Source organism: Dipodomys merriami, unplaced genomic scaffold (assembly GCF_024711535.1).
Source record: "Dipodomys merriami isolate MVZ:Mamm:240054 unplaced genomic scaffold, mDipMer1.0.p SCAF_42, whole genome shotgun sequence".
Taxonomy (NCBI): domain Eukaryota; kingdom Metazoa; phylum Chordata; class Mammalia; order Rodentia; family Heteromyidae; genus Dipodomys; species Dipodomys merriami.
The window spans coordinates 6,730,063-6,746,658 of record NW_027205826.1 but is presented as its reverse complement, the minus strand read 5'-3'; the positions used below and the strand labels follow the sequence as shown (position 1 = coordinate 6,746,658).

The 16,596-nt window shown below is 34.3% G+C and overlaps 1 protein-coding gene across 1 annotated transcript in view; it reads left to right on the top strand.

Moving 5' to 3' along the window:
* The window catches only part of Abca5 (ATP binding cassette subfamily A member 5), an 87,404-nt gene that overhangs the window by 55,694 nt on the left and 15,114 nt on the right, over positions 1-16,596 (top strand). Inside the window, exons 20-26 of the mRNA XM_069993165.1 lie at positions 2,531-2,700; positions 5,228-5,355; positions 5,686-5,823; positions 9,189-9,302; positions 14,350-14,520; positions 15,906-16,019; positions 16,403-16,537. Coding sequence (XP_069849266.1) covers positions 2,531-2,700; positions 5,228-5,355; positions 5,686-5,823; positions 9,189-9,302; positions 14,350-14,520; positions 15,906-16,019; positions 16,403-16,537 — 970 coding nt within the window. The remainder of the gene's footprint in view (positions 1-2,530; positions 2,701-5,227; positions 5,356-5,685; positions 5,824-9,188; positions 9,303-14,349; positions 14,521-15,905; positions 16,020-16,402; positions 16,538-16,596) is intronic.

Sequence of the window (16,596 nt, the reverse complement as noted above, 5' to 3'; positions counted from 1 at the left end):
GTAATGAGTACATTTCTTTTTTTTTTTGGTCCGGTCGTGGGACCTGAACTCTGGGCCTGGGCGCTGTCCCTCAGCTCTTCAGCTCAAGGCTTGCGCTCTACCACTTGAGCCACAGCGCCACTTCTGGCTTTTTTCTTATGTGGTGCTGAGGAATTGAACCCAGGGCCTCAGGCATGCAAGGCAAGCGCTCTACCACTGAGCCACCTTCCCAGCCCATGAGTACATTTCTTATCAAGCATTGTTGCCTCCTCCTTTGTTTCCCCTTCTCATCCCTTCCCATCTCCCCCCCCACCCAGCCCCCTGCTCAGCAACCCCCTCTCCCCCGCGCCAAAGTTGTAAAGTTCGTTTTAAGACATAACATTTTGTACATCTCATTGTTGCAATGGGTCCACCTGTATCCCTATTTAAACATTTTGTTTTTTCCCTTCCCCTCCACAAATTATACCAACATCAAACTCAGTGAAAATGGGTTATATCGTGGGCCAGGGACATACATAGCAACAAAGAAATCATCTTATAAGTATGTTAGAAACAATCAAGAAAGAAAAACATTTGAGTCCTTATCTTAGGGTTCATTTTGCCTAACATCAACTTATCTGACTGTTTCTAACTAGTACATGTTTTCTTTTCTTTTTAACTATGAGTTTAGAAGCTGCAAGTCTGAGTTTAGAGCCAGAATGTGAAAACTGTCTTCTTGCCTAGCAGAAGAGTACAGTTCACTGTGTTCCCATGTGACTTGTGCATTCTTGCTATCTCTTTCATAAGGGCACTCATTCCATCACAAGCTCTACAGTATTTGTGATGCTTAGTTGTATATAATGAAGGACATTAGGGGTTATAGTACATGAGGGGAGCAGTGGAAGTTTACATAATTAAATTGTCATTAGGTTGCAATCTAAAAGATTCAAAATTTCACTGTACTTTTATTTTCTTCACTGTTAAGTATTTTTATCAGTATATAGAAAATAATGTTTACAATAGAGACTGAGCAGGAAAAAGTTCCTTCAAGAGCATAGAAATTAATATTTGTAAGTATGTCTAGGGTTTTAATAATGATAAATACATGTTTATATACCCTAAAGTAATTTAAGGGTGACTCTGATTTGAAATATACTTTTATAACATTTTTTCTCCTCCTTTTCTTGACTTTTACAAGTTTTTAATTTTGTCATTCAGTATTGGCTTTCTTTCCAGTGATGTCCTAAAGTCAGTTCTGGGGAGAAGAATTTTTTTTTTATTGTGAAAATATTGTACAGAGGGGTTACAATTACATGGGCAAGATAATGAGTACATTTCTTTTTATTTATTTATTTTTTTATTGTGAAAATACTGTACAGAGGGGTTACAATTACATGGACAAGATAATGAGTACAGGGACTGGGAAGGTGGCTCAGTGTAGAATGCTTGCCTTGCAATGCATGAGGCCCTGGGTTTGATTCCTCAGCACCACATAAACAAACAAACAAAAAAAAGCCAGAAGTGGCGCTGTGGCTCAAGTGGTAGATTGCTAGCCTTGAGCTGAAGAGCTGAGGGACAGCACCCAGGCCCAGAGTTCAGGCCCCACTGGACCCCCCCCCCCCAAAAAAAAAGATAATGAGTACATTTCTTATCAAGCATTGTAGCCTCCTCCTTTGTTTCCCCTTCCCATCCCTTCCCATCCTCCCCCTGCTCCCCCAATCCTCTTTTCCACCCCCACTCCCCTCCCCTCCCCACACCAAAGTTGTAAAGTTCGTTTTTCAACATAATGACTTGTACATTTCATTGTTGCAATGGGTTTACCTGTATCCCTATTTAAATAATTTGTTTTTCCCCTTCCCCTCCACAAATTATACCGACATCAAATACAGTGAAAGCAGGGGTTATACTGTGGGGGAGGGACATACAAAGCAACAAAGAAATAATCTTATAAATGTGTTAGAAACAATCGCATGAAAGAAGAAAAACATTTGAAATACATATCTTAGGGTTAATTTCCCTAACATCACCTTATCTGACCTTTTCTGCTTGACTCAGACATATACTAGATATTGCAAATAAGGGAAACCAAAGAAACCTGTGTTTCTTTGGGCCTGGCTTACTTCTCTTAATATAATTTTTTCCAAGCCTTTCCATTTCCTAACAAATGGGGCAATGTCATTCTAGGGAGTAGAATTTTTTTTTTTTTTTTTTTTGGATCCGGTCGTGGGCCTGAACTCTGGGCCTGGGCACTGTCACTCAGCTCTTCAGCTCCAGGCTAGCTCTCTACCACTTGAGCCACAGCACCACTTCTGGATTTTTTCTTTTTGCTTATGTGGTGCTGAGGAATCAAACCCAGGGCCTCATGCATGCAAGGCAAGCACTCTACCACTGAGCCACCTTCCCAGCCCTAGGGAGTAGAATTTTTAACTAATTTTTTTCTGTTTTTTCTTTTTGAGAGTTGTTTTGTTCAATAATTACTTTTAACCTGTTTCAGGTTTAAATCTACACCAATGGCCAAGGAAGATTACAGTTGTATGTTAATGTACCTCAATCTCTATATTATTTTTTTCAGGTTGCTTCTGCTTTTAATATTTTTTGCAGTTCAGATTTTTATGTTTTTGGTACATCACTCTTTTAAAAATGCTGTGGTTCCCATCAAACTTGTTCCAGACTTATATTTACTAAAGCCTGGAGAGAAACACCATAAGTACAAAACAAGCCTGCTTCTTCAAAATTCTACTGGTGAGAGTGTGTGAAGGTCTGTGAATGTGTGTTGGTTGGAGCACAGGGTGGAGGGGTAGATACAATTCAGAGATTTGGAATTAGAAATATATTTAAGGTAAAGACATGATCAATTAACTTAAAAAGAAGTACATGTTTATATTACCTATTTTGAACATGATATATTAGAAATGAAATTTTGGCTAACATATACTTGATATTAAAAAAAATCATAGTTTATACTGTCTGTGATCATTAAGTTCTTTAAAAAAGTAACAGCTTTCTTGTTTTTTATCAGTTGATGATGAGCAAAATTGAGACATAAATTTTTCTTTAGCGTTACTATATACAATATATATGCACTTACATATTTACATATATTTTAATCATCTTAAAAAGATGATATATTCTTTTTAAAATCATTACTGTTAAATTTTGGTGATAAATATATTACATGACCTTCATTTTTTCTCTTGGGAAGAGGCACATAAGGCAGATATTATTTATGAACATAAAATATAGGATATTTTGAATTTTATTCTTTCATTTAGAATATATATGTATATAATATATTTATATGTAAGTGTATATATACATAACTGTACATAGCTGTAAATATATACATGTGCATATATGCTATATATGTTATGTATGTATCAATGCTGCAAATATGTATACATGTATGCACACATAGATGCATATATGCACATATATAACATATATGTATATGTATATATGTATACACATATGAATTCACATATATATGTGCATATATATATACGCACATATATATACACACTCATACATACACATCTTGCAAGTACCCATATCCTGCTACTTATTTTATTGGGCTTGGACTTTGCCTTTCTAATGAATTATACTATTAGAGTTCTCCCTTCAATCTACCATATTTTATTTAATACATTTGTATCTACTTGCATGCTCCTCAACATGTTTACTTATAGGTTTATAGACTAATTTTAGTTTCCACATATGAAGAAACCGTACATTCTTTGTCTGGGCTCAACTCACTTCATTTAATATAATATTTTCCAAACTTTTACATTTCTTTACAAGTGATAAAATATTCTTAATGGATGATTAAAATTCCATGTGTGTATATACTATATTTTCTTGATACATTCATCCATGAAGGGCATCTGGGCTGATTTCATATCTTGGCTATGGTGTCTAGTGCTTTAATGAACATAGTTGTGCTGGTGGCTTAACTGTAAACCTGGTTTGTGATCTTTTGAATAAATGCCCAGGAGTGGAACATTTAGAATTTTGACTTTAGTTTTAATATACATTTTATGAATTAAAATATAATTGTTTATAGAATCCCATCTTTTGAAGTTTTCAAAGTGTATCTGGGAAATTGCATGTGTATCTCCATTCTTTCTGCTTTGAGTTCATTCTCATTTGTAGAATTTCTGGTGTTTTCAAGGTTTGTTTTTTTTTCCCCTTACTCTTTGGTGTTTTTTCTTAAACTTTCTTGATTATGTGTGCTATATTTTCCTAGGCTCTATTACTGATCCAAAGGAAACCACTTTTTCTTTATTAATTACTGTGTTCTCTGTGTGTTTATATTGGAAGATTTCTTAGCCTTCTTGCAGTGCCTAAGCACTATAGTTACTTCAGTTGTAGTAAACTCTGTCCTTGGACTACATTGCCATTTTGGCACACTTGAGATAAAAGATGAATTAAGGAACTAGTTTAGGATTAAATGTAATTTCATTGTGTACCTAAAAGTACCACATTTATGATATTCAAATTTAGTGATATGAGTAGTCCACCCTGTGATGCTTAAAAAAAGAGGTTAATATATTTTTCTTCTTAGGATTTGATTTCTCTCAGTCATATTTGTCCTTCTTGGACCTTCATTTTTGTGATGATAGGAAGTTACTGTCTTCATCAGGCATGTTTGTATAGATTTAAACCTCAGACAGTATTCAGAATCTCTTCTTAGGCTTAAGGCCTTTTAGAGACTATGCATATTGTCTTCATTAAGTGAATATTTTGACTTATTTACTGCAATTGACATTTTATAAAATTCGTCTTCTCAAAGCATACAGAATTTCTCTAGGAAGTAATACTTTTATACCTTAGTCACTACCTTTGTCACTTCAGCAGATTATCTTGTTACCTAAAATTGCAAAGTAGCCTTTTATTTTTGCTTTTTAGACCAAATATCAACAGTACTAATAATGTGGTAGCAGATGAAATTTTCATTATATGCCTGTATTTTTCATGAATATATCCATTACTGTTTATATATTCAGTCATGAATTCTTATGACTACCATATAGATAAGGTAAATATATTTATTGTCTGTGCTTTACAAAAGAAGTCAAGAGCAGTAGACAAATAGTGTAAATAATATAATTTGGATCCAGATCCAAGCTGATTGGCTTGAGAACACATGTTCTTAATTATTGGCTGTTGAAGAAAAAATATTTCTGTAGAGAGTAGTCCTTACAGTGTTTTCAAAAGTCTGTATTTCCTATTTAAACTGATTCTTTATTATTTCTTTATTTTCTAATACTAGACTCAGATATCAGTGATGTTATTAACTTTTTCACATACCAAGACATAATGGTGACAATGTTTAACGACAGTGACTATGTATCTGCTGCTCCCCATAGTGCAGCTTTAAATGTGGTCGGTTCAGAAAAGGTAAGAGTGTTGCATAAAAATGAATATCCCCTTAAGAGTTGTAAAGATTAAGATATCTGAACTGATTTCATTAGTTGGAAATTAGAATTTACTTTTAGATATAACTAGCTGGTTTTATGGTGTATTATCTTTTATATTTTTATTTATCAGATATCTCTACATTGCAAGTCAGTTATCTTTAACTACCATTGGTATAGTTCAATGATTTGTTGAAGTAACTTTTCTGTATAATTAATGAGGATTAGGTTAATAGACAAGAAAAGTTTAATACATGACAAGGACATAACCACTTCCATTTATTTCAAATGTGTAATAACTTTTCTATTATAGGACTATGTTTTCACAGCTGTTTTCAACAGTACTATGGTTTATTCTTTACCAGTATTGATGAATATTATCAGTAACTACTACCTTTATCATTTAAATGTGACTGAAACTATCCAGGTTTGGAATACCCCATTCTTTCAGGTAAGCAAACATATACATAGGTACAATTCATCTTTCAGTATCTCCTAAGCTTAAAACTTGAGTGGGAGATAGATGGTTTATATCAACGTTTAGGAATCTCCAGGATTGATTTGCTTCAGGATTTAGCAATGCACTGTGTGTGTGTGTGTGTGTGTGTGTGTGTGTGTGTGTGTGTGTGTGTGTGTGTGTGTGTGTGTGTGTGTGTGTGTTAAACTAATTATTTTTTGTATTCATAATAGGAGAAAATATAAGAGCATTTAAAAATATTTTTATTTCAAATCTGGATATTGAGGAGTATGGGAAAAAAACATTGAGAATTCATTCTAGGTAGGACAGTTGAATGAATGGTTAATAACAACAGATCAACTTCAAAAAATACTTAACATTGTTTCCCTAAACTTAGTCCTTGGATTTTTTATACAGTATACTGAAAAATAAATGGACATATTTATTTTTTTTTTTGGATTTTTTTGTTTTGCCAGTCTTGGGACTTGAACTCAAGGCCTTGGTACTGTCCCTGAGCTTCTTTTGCTCAAGGCTAGCACTCTACCACTTGAGCCACAGTGCCACTTCTAGCATTTTCTGGTTATGTGGTACTGAGGAATCGAACCCAGGTCTTCATGCATGCTAGGCAAGGACACTACCACTAAACCACATTCCTAGCCTGAGGACAAATATTTATAATGACATTTTTAAGATTTCCTAGTGCCATAATTTTTTCCATAGTTTTTAACAGTCTTCTTGAAATAAATTTTTATTGACTTATATAATGTATACACTTGTTACTTTTATTGTGTTCATGGAACTTTATAACCATTGCTACAATTTTAGGAATTTTATTACTCTTCTCCAAGCTCCTCCTCTTATTAGTAAATGCTCCTTCGTCCCATACCTAGTCCTAACCCTTGGCAACCATTAATCTATTTTCTGTCTCTGTGGACTGATTTATTCTAATCATTTTATCTAATAGAGTCATATAGTATGCATGTTTTTACCTGCCTTCTAGTGTCTTACATGTGCAGCATGTATTAGTACTTGGCTTTGTTTTACAACCTAGCACTATTCCATTGTACAGACTATATGAAGTGTACATGGAACCATTCTGTTTATCCATTATTCTTGGTTAGATATTTGCATTGTTACTACTTTTTGGCTTATGAATAATGCTATGATATTTCAAATATAAGTTTTTGTAGAAAAGTATGTTTTTACTTTTCTTGATGGTATATTTTGGGTAGAATTGCTAGATATGTAGTAACTCTTAACACTTTGTGGAAATATCAGACTGTTTTCCAAAGTAGTTATGGCATTTTCCATTCCCACTATTAGTGTGTATAAAGAAGTGTCTTACTTTCATTTTTATTTTATTTTCCTAATGGCTGACATGTTTGAGAGTCACTTCATTTGCTTATATGTTCTTTGAAAAATGTTCAGATACTTACATATTTTAAACTGCATTATTTATCTTTTTATGAGTACATGACCCTCATCAGATACATTCTTCCTGTCTTCAGGTCCCTTTGAAGTACAGTTGTTCAATTTTGATGAAATTTTATTTTTTTCTTTTATTGTTTGCACTTTGGGTATCATAGCAAGAAATATGCCAACTTTTAAAAAAAAAAGAGCTTATTCCTACATTTTCGTTAGAAGTTAGGACTTCAGTTGTGATATATGATCATACTATAATTCTTTTGGCTATGGAAATCTAGTTGCCAGCCAAGTATGGTGTTACACCCTATAATCCTAAAACACAGAAAGCTGAGGTAGGAAAATCATGAAGTCAAGACCAGCCTGGACTACTTAGCAAGCTCTATACTAGTCTAAACTATGTAGTGAGACAAAGACCGAGAATAGGTCAGTGATAGAGTGCTTGGTTAACATGTGCAAGGCACTTAGCTTGATTCCAAGCATTGCAATATAGTAATAATAAATATATCAGAAGGGATAATCAGTATTTTGAGAAGCAAGAGTGCTGTGGGGATTCTAAAAATAACAAGAGTTGAAAGGAAAAAACCTTGGATTTCTTTGAGTTTTATGTGATATGGTACATTCTAAAAAACGTAGAGATTTTTGTTTTGTTGGAATGGAAACAGTCATTTCAGTTTTAACCTATTGACGATCCTGTGGCATTTTCTTGGTAGGCTTTAGTAAGCATTTTGAATCTAGAGAAGTTTGTGGACAAGAAATAAGTAGTTTTAAGTGACCACTACATAGATGATGTTGAAATTACCAAAATTATAGATTATTTCTGGTCAGTTTTATTTTATTTTAAAAAAAATTTTTTTTGGCTCAAATAAAATAAAAAAAAAATAAAAAAAAATTTTTTTTGGGTCCGGTTGTGAGGCCTGAACTCTGGGCCTGGGCGCTGTCCCTCAGCTCTTCAGCTCAAGGCTAGCGTTCTACCACTTGAGCCACATCGCCACTTCCAGCTTTTTTCTTTTTTTGCTTATGTGGTGCTGAGGAATCGAACCCAGGGCCTCATGCATTGCAAGGCAAGCGCTCTACCACTGAGCCACCTTCCCAGCCTCTAGTCAGTTTTAAATTGTAAACGTCTGCAAAATTATTTGTCATGAATCAAGAAATTGGCCTTGCTTTCAAACAGCAAATTTCAGGAGACTAGGTGACACTATTACCATAGGATTCTATGGAGAGATGTGGTAGACCAAGGTGTCTGCTAGACATGGAATTGGGTTCTAGTGCAGAGTGCCTTCCTTTCACCATGAATCTGTGTTTCTATAGAGTCAGGATAGGAAAATGGCATTGATGGTGGTATTGGGTAAAATAGTAACCTTGCTTTCAGGTAATGGGTATTTGGAATGCCAGCTAGTTGCTACATTGTCTGGGGAAGTTAGCTGACTGATTCTTGGTTGACATGTGGGAGTTAAAGTCTTGACTATCTGGGAGAAGCTCCTGGTTTCATAAGAACCTGAGCTCAGATACAGCTTTTCCCAGGGAGAGAAGAAAGGCTCATGAATCCAGCTTGCATAGTCTAAACAACTAATAAATAGGTAATAATAATCTTATTATTTACTGTGTAGGTCCATGGGTAGGCAGCTAATTGCCTATAATACATTCTATTGTTCTTATTAAATAATGAAGTTTAACTTATATGCCAAATTGTTCCATGTTATTTTTTCAGCTAATAAAAAAGCATACAATGACTTTTTTTTTAGGATCACATAGTTATTTAATTAGTAGCAGAGCTGATTTAATCAACTACTACCTATGAATAAACCTGACCCTGTTCTTCCATATAGACTGTGCCTGGGGGCAATATCCTTCAGAGTCTTTGGTACTCTTAGGACATACTAAGGTAATATAAAGTGATTCTCAGTTCCATTTCTCTTTCTGTGATTGTCTTTCAGGAAATTACTGACATAGTGTTTAAAATTGAGCTGTACTTTCAAGCAGCTTTGCTTGGAATCATTGTTACTGCAATGCCTCCTTACTTTGCAATGGAAAATGCAGAGAATCATAAGGTAATACCTGAAAAAATGGTATGGTGTACCATATGAAATATACAAAAATAACATATGTATGGTTGCAACATATACATGGTTGCCTATCTTAAGTTTCATTATTATGTCAGGATTAAGTAAATGGAGTATAAATATATTCACTATTATAATCGTCCTGACAATGGTTACTTGAGCACTTGCCGAATGCCTTAAAAATTGTGTTCTCTACACTTATAACATTGTAAGGTAAGTTTCATTCATCTACTTAATAGTTAAGGAAATGATGAATGAAATGTTTGACTTCAACTGCTTAAATAGTTTTTCTGGGAGCTGACTATATATAGTATATATGTTCTTAACTGGCACACTAACCTGACTCTCCCCATTAACCTTTAGTAAAGTTAGTAAATGAATGTACAGAACACTTCATTCATATTCATAAAAACAAATCAATAGAAAATAATTGCCATCACTCTATCCAGGAGTGATTGCAACTTGTGCAGAGTTTCTCTGGTATTCCTTATCTTTCTATATTTAACCCTTCTCATCTTCTACTCTTCCCTGTACTGAAATTGTATTTAACTCCTTTAATTAAAATTCTAGTTTTTTTATGAAAGATATCCAGAAGCAAATTTATCTAAATTAGCTTATAAAATAAGAATAAAGTTTTTTGAAAAATTTGGTAAAATTTTAATAAAAATAGGTCATAATTTATTTCAGTAATTCATTTCAATAATTCTAATCTAATTTGATTTTTACTGAAAATTTGTTTAGCATAGAAGTAATATATGTGTCTCGGATTTAAGAAAAAGAAATCTAGTGTATACATTTATTTTAGAGATATAGAAAATATCAAAAAATATAAAGATGGTAATAAAAACCCATCACCCACGACATAATGCTAAAACTTACGTTTATTTTAATTTAAATGTTCGTAAATTAAGCTTTGAAATTACTAGAGTTTTTTTGTAAATGTAATATACAGAGGGGTTATATTTACATAAATCAATAATGAATATATTTCTTTTGGAACCGTGTCATTTCTTCTCTCATTTTCTCCCATTTACCCCCTCCTAACCCCCTTTCCCTGCAAGTTGTATAGATAATTTTCAACATAGTGTCTCATGAGTATCACTTTTGCATTAGTTCACCTTTTGTCCACCATTTCTGTGCTCCCCTTTATCCTCTTCAAAACAGATTCTAATGATTACAAATGAGGAAAACTATGTAGTTTCTTTTTTCTTTGGGTCTTATTTACTTTGCTTCATATAACTTTTCCAAATCTTTCCATTTCCTTATGAATGGGGCATAGAAGTTTGGAAGGTGTTCCCTTATAATGTTCTGAATCTTGCTTCTGTCACAATGTCCCCATTTTTGTCTTTAATTTCTGATTTTGGAGTATATTGTCTTCTTTTTTTGGTCAGGTTTGCTAAGCATCTATCAATTTTGTGAAAATGTCAAGAACTGATTCTTGTTTTGTTGATTCTGTGTTGTTTTTAGTCTCTAGTTCATTTATTTTGGATTCAATTTTAATTATTTGTTTCCATCTACTGGTTTGGGGTTTGGCTTGTTTCTGTTTCTCAAGGAACTTGAGGTGCGTGCATCATTAAAGTGTTGATTTGAGATTTCTCTTCTCTTGATGGTAGGTGCCAGAGCTATGAATTTTCCTCTGAGTACTGTCTTGGCTGTGTCCAAAAGTATCTGGTATTTTGTGTTCATTTTTGTTAAATTCTGTGAACATTTGAATTTGGGTTCTGATCTCTTCAGTGATCCACTGATCATTCAACAATGTGTTGTTTGGTGTCCGTGAGTTAGAGAATTTTCTGTGATGTCTTTTGGTGTTGAGCTCTAATTTGATTCCCTTGGTCTTACAGGATGCAGGGAATCGTTGCAGTTTTTAAAAAAAAACATGCCCAGGCTTGCTTTGTGACATAAAATGTTACCTGTTTTAGAGAATGTTCCATTTGCTGCTGGAAAGAATGTCTGATGCTTCTGTGTGAAATATTCTGTAAATATCTGTTAAGTCTAGTTGGTCAAAGCAGTTATTTAGATCTGAGGTTTCTCTGTTGAGTTTTTGCCAGGATGATCTATCCTGGGGAGACAGTGATATGTTGAAGTCACCAACAATCAATGTGTTTGGATCTATGTGTGTTTTTAGGTTAAGTAGTATTTCTTTGATGGCATTTATCTGGTTCTCTAGTTAAGGGGCATTTTCTCTGCCAATATTGTGTTCCTGTTGGTTTTATATGGAGGACGTTCTTTAAGTATCTTCTGTAATGCTGGTTTGGTGGAGATAAATTGTTTCAACTTTTCTTTGTTATGGAAAGTTTTTATTTGTCCTTGGGTTATGAGGAGATCTTTGCTAGGTATAGTGTTCTTGGGTGGTAGTTGTTTCCCTTTAGGGCTTGGTACTTGCCATTCTAGGCTTTCCTTGCTTTTATAGTCTTAGCTGAAATATGACAAAGTATAATCAGTCTTTTTCACGGACATCTTTAAGTATCCTTTCATTGGTCTCTGTTGATCCTGTGTGGATTACAATGTGTCATTGTGATGCTCTTTTCTGGTCTGTTTGGAGTTCTAATGGTTTTTGTATGTGAACAGCCTCACTGTTTTAGATGTTCATGAAGTTCTCTGTTAGAATTCTGTTAAATGTGTGTCCTATCACTTTATTTGCCTTCTCTTCTTATTCCTCAAAACTTACCATTCTTAAATTATGTTTTCTGATTTATTCCTTAGGTTCTTGCAAGCTTTCTCTTGTTTCTTGGATTGGTTCTGGATAATTGTCTCTATTAAATCTAATCTGTCCTCGGTTCATGAAACCATCTTCTATATCATCTATCATCAAGACTTTGTTTTGTTTTTTTATTTCTCTGCCTTCTAATTCATCATTTTTGATGGCTTCTCTCTCTCTCTCTCTTTGTCGGTCGTGGGGCTTGAACTCTGGGCTTGGGCACTGCCCCTCTGCTCTACTCTTCAGCTCAAAGCCAGTGCTCTACCGCTTGAGCCACAGTGCCACTTCCGGTTTTCTAGTGGTTTATTGTAGATAAGAGTCTCACGGACTTTTCTGGCTTTGAACCGTGATCCTCAGATCTCAGCCTCCTGAGTAGCTAGGATTACAGGGGTGAGCCACTGGCACCTGACAGTAGTGTTTTTAAAACACTTGAGAACTATCTTTTAGGTCCTTCATTATCTGCTCTACTGCCTAGTTATTTTCTGTGAGAATTAAGCTTCTTTGACTTGCCATTCTTCTGGTGTTTCTATGTTTTTTTCTTCCAATTTGGAAACTCTTTTGTAGATATTTATTTTCATTGTGAGTACAGGTACACTGAGATCCAAGTACTTTTTACTCTTTTTAACCCAATGATAATCTTGTTAAATTCTAATGTGGTGTCACAAGTACTAATACTGACACAGTTGAGTACAGAGATTGCTACTGTTGCTCTTTCGTAGTCACATAACTTCACTACAGTCTTCTAACTGACCTCTAAGTGAGGTCTGGTGATGATCTGGTCTCCCTTGAAATAACTTTCATATTTCTATTATGTATAAATATAAAATTCCATTATAGTTCTTTGAGATTGGCTTTTCCCCTTATAATCCTAATGCCTTTGAAAATTGTATGTATTAATAGCCCTTTTTTATTGCAGAGGTATTGTTCAAGGGTATAGATATGTCATAGTTTGTTTAGACATTTGTTTAGAAATATCTGGGATATTTGACATTTTTACTGTTATAAATAAAGTTGCTATGAACATTTGCACAAAGGTGTTAGGGTGAACATGAATTTTCATTTCTCTAGGATAAATGTTCAGAAAAGGCTAAACAATGGTTTCATATTTAGTTTTATAAGAAATTGCCAGCCAGGTGCTGGTGGCTCATGCCTGTAATCCTAGCTACTTAGGAGGCTGAGATCTGAGCCATGGTTCAAAGCCCGCCTGGGCAGGAAAGTCCGTGATACTCTTTATCTCCAATAAACCACTAGAAAACCAGAAGTGGTGCTGTGGCAGAGCGCTTGCCTTGAGCTGAAGAGCTGAGGGAAAGTGCCCAGGCCCAGAGTTCAGGCACCACGACTGACCAAAAATATAATAAATAAATAAATATAAGAAATTGTCAAATTATTTCTGAAATACTTTTATATTTCTATACCAGCAATGTGTGAATGAACAAAACCAAAATAATTGTATTGACTTGGTTTATGTTTTCATGCTCATATTGGATATTAGACATGTCTGATGTTCCTGTAATTCATTCATTGGGCAATAAATATGTACATTTCCCCTTTTCTTAGCCTCTTTATTTGTAGGTTCCTTCAGAACCTTTATTTCTTAGTTTCCTTTGCCTGCTCATTTATATAACACTTATAATAATCAGAAATAGAAATTTTTATGAATGACAGAAGTAAACTCAAGATTGTTAGGTATTCAGACTTGTGAATGATTTAAAATTTAAAAGCAAGAGATTGGCAATCTCTCATGAGATCTCTTAAATGAGCTCCATGTTAATGTGGAAATGCTGTTTACTGCAGTAGTGAGAATGCGTTACACGATGTACTATACCACCTTAGGCAAAAGGCTTCCAAATATATCACCTCTACACAAACTTTCACATTGAAGTCTTATGCAAATCCAGAGGGTATATGGTAATTTATTAATATTTTAGTTACAGGTTTATTTTTTAAAATGAGAAATATTTTCTTGTTAAAATACATTTTTCCATCTGTTGTCCACAATTTTCTTTTTTGTTGTTGTTTTTGTGAGATAGTCTGTTTTTAGAGCCCAAGTTGACCTTGATCTCACTACATAGCTTAGGCTTCCTCAAATCATCCTCTTCCTTCTGCCTCCCTACTGCTGAGAATATAGATGTGTGTCATCATGCCTGGTTTCAATGTAGAATGAATAGTGTAGAATGTATAGTGTCAGGAGTACTTCCACTATCTATGCACCTGAATTGTGACTTTTTTGTTTTGTTGATATATAATTAAAAGCTCTACAATAATTTATTGAATTTTCTAACTCTTCTTTGATAAGAGTTTAAAGTTGTGATACTTTTCTCCTTTTTTTTCTTTTAGATCAAAGCGTATACGCAACTTAAACTTTCAGGTCTTTTGCCATCTGCATATTGGATTGGACAAGCAATTGTTGATATCCCTTTATTTTTTGTTGTTCTCATTTTGATGCTAGGAAGCTTATTTGCATTCCATCATGGACTATATTTTTATGCTGTAAAATTTCTTGCTGTGGTAAGTTGTTGTATGCATGCAATTTATAGGGATCATTTTTAGAAAACTAGTTATATGAGAGCTGTCTGGTTAAGTAATATGGACATTCTTTTTTTTTTTTTTTTTTTTTTTAAGAAAATAGGAGCCACTGCACTGTTTATTTGTATGTGATACTTTTTGTTGTTGTTGTTGGTAGTGGTCATGGGGCTTGAACTCTGGGCTGGGCGCTCTTCAGCTGAAGTCAAGCACTCCACCACTTGAGCCACAGCTCTGTGTAATTGGATGAGTCTCAAGGACTTTCCTTCTAGAGCTTTCTTTGAGCTACGATCCTCCAATCTCAGCCTCCTGAGTAGCTAGGATTATAGGCATGAGCCAACAATGCCCAGCTGTATGCAATACTTTAAGTCAGTTCAATTGCTATTGCTAACAGTGATTATTTTTTGGCAGATTGGGGATTGAACTCTGTCTTGTGCTTGTTAGGCAGGCATTAGCTAAGTCAAACCTACAGCCTAATAATGTTTTTTAAAACGGTAACAATATTTAAAAATAATTCCTTGAAAATAGTGGTCTTTCTTATACATTGATTCTTTCTTTTTCTTTTTGTGCCAGTCCTGGGTTTGGGTTCTGTCCCAGAGCTTTTTTGCTCTAGACAGAATGGCTAAGTGATGTTATTACTGAAAGAATGCTTATCACTTTTTCCCTGATATATTAGTTTCTGCCATATATAAAGCTATACTAAGAAGGTTAGCACCAGCAGCTTGTGCCTGTACTCTTAACTACTCAGGATGCCGAGATCTGGAATATATGGTTCAAAGTCAGCCTGGGCAGAAAAATCCAGAAGACTCCATCTCCAAAATAACCAGCAAAAAGATGTCCTGGAAGTGTAGCTCAATTGATAGAATGCCAGTTGAGCAAGCCAAGCGAGTGTGAGATCTACCAGCAAAAACAACCAAGCAGAAGTCATGCTAATACATGGAGTTTGTTACATTAAAATAGCTAATACTTGAGAGACACAATTGTAACCAGCCACACTTTCTTTTCCTAATGAAACAATGAAAAGATAGCATTTTACTTGGTATAAGAAGCAAAAGTAGGATTGGCTTGTATAATGTATAATCTCAGGTAGACTTGGCCATGCGTGTGATCCCCAGTACTGCCAAAAAGACTTTCTCAAAGTGAAAATAGTATTTATCTTAAATTATAATTTCAATGTTGTATTATTTTCATATTAATAGCATGGTTTTTACTGACTGAGTAAAATGTAATAACTCTTCAAGTAACCAGTTTCTAGGTGTTATCATGATTTGTGGAGGAATAAAATGTGAAGATTAGTTATTAGCTAATATATGCTATATGTTACTAGCAATTGATATTTTTACAGAAATGTACACATTTCTATTTTGCAGGTTTTTTGTCTTATTGGTTATGTTCCATCAGTTATTCTATTCACTTACATTGCTTCTTTTACCTTTAAGAAAATTTTAAATACCAAAGAGTTTTGGTCATTTATCTATTCTGTGGTAAGTGACATTTCATATTATTTCAGTTTCTTATTGCATCTTATTTAAGAGGCATGAACTCTCATGATCATACTCAGTGTGTAAGTGCAGAATTTAGAGTGAACTGGTGACATCTTGTGTGTTTATCTCTCACATAATCCGTTCCAGAAACTGGGGGGGGAGGGGTGGGGAGAGGGGTTACCAAAAGTCCTTAACTAGGACTTAACTAAAAAAAAAAGTGGCTACAAACTATTGGGCCTAGCCAGCTGATGCTTCCTGGTTAAGGATTCTTGGCTTTATGTTTCATTAGATTGAAACAGTAAATGCCGAATCAGCAGTTTACAAGTAAATGTGTATGTAGTTTTTAAACCTTTCTTACTTGTTTTCTCATTGCTTTTCTTCAGACAGCATTGACTTGTATTGTAATCACTGAAATAACCTTCTTCATGGGATATACAGTTACAGCTGTTTTTCATTACACTTTTTGTATAGCCATTCCAATCTATCCACTTCTGGGTTGCCTCATTTCTTTTATAAAGGTAAGTTTTACATATTTTATTATAAAAGTATAAGTACATATTGTATGATCTTTGAGATC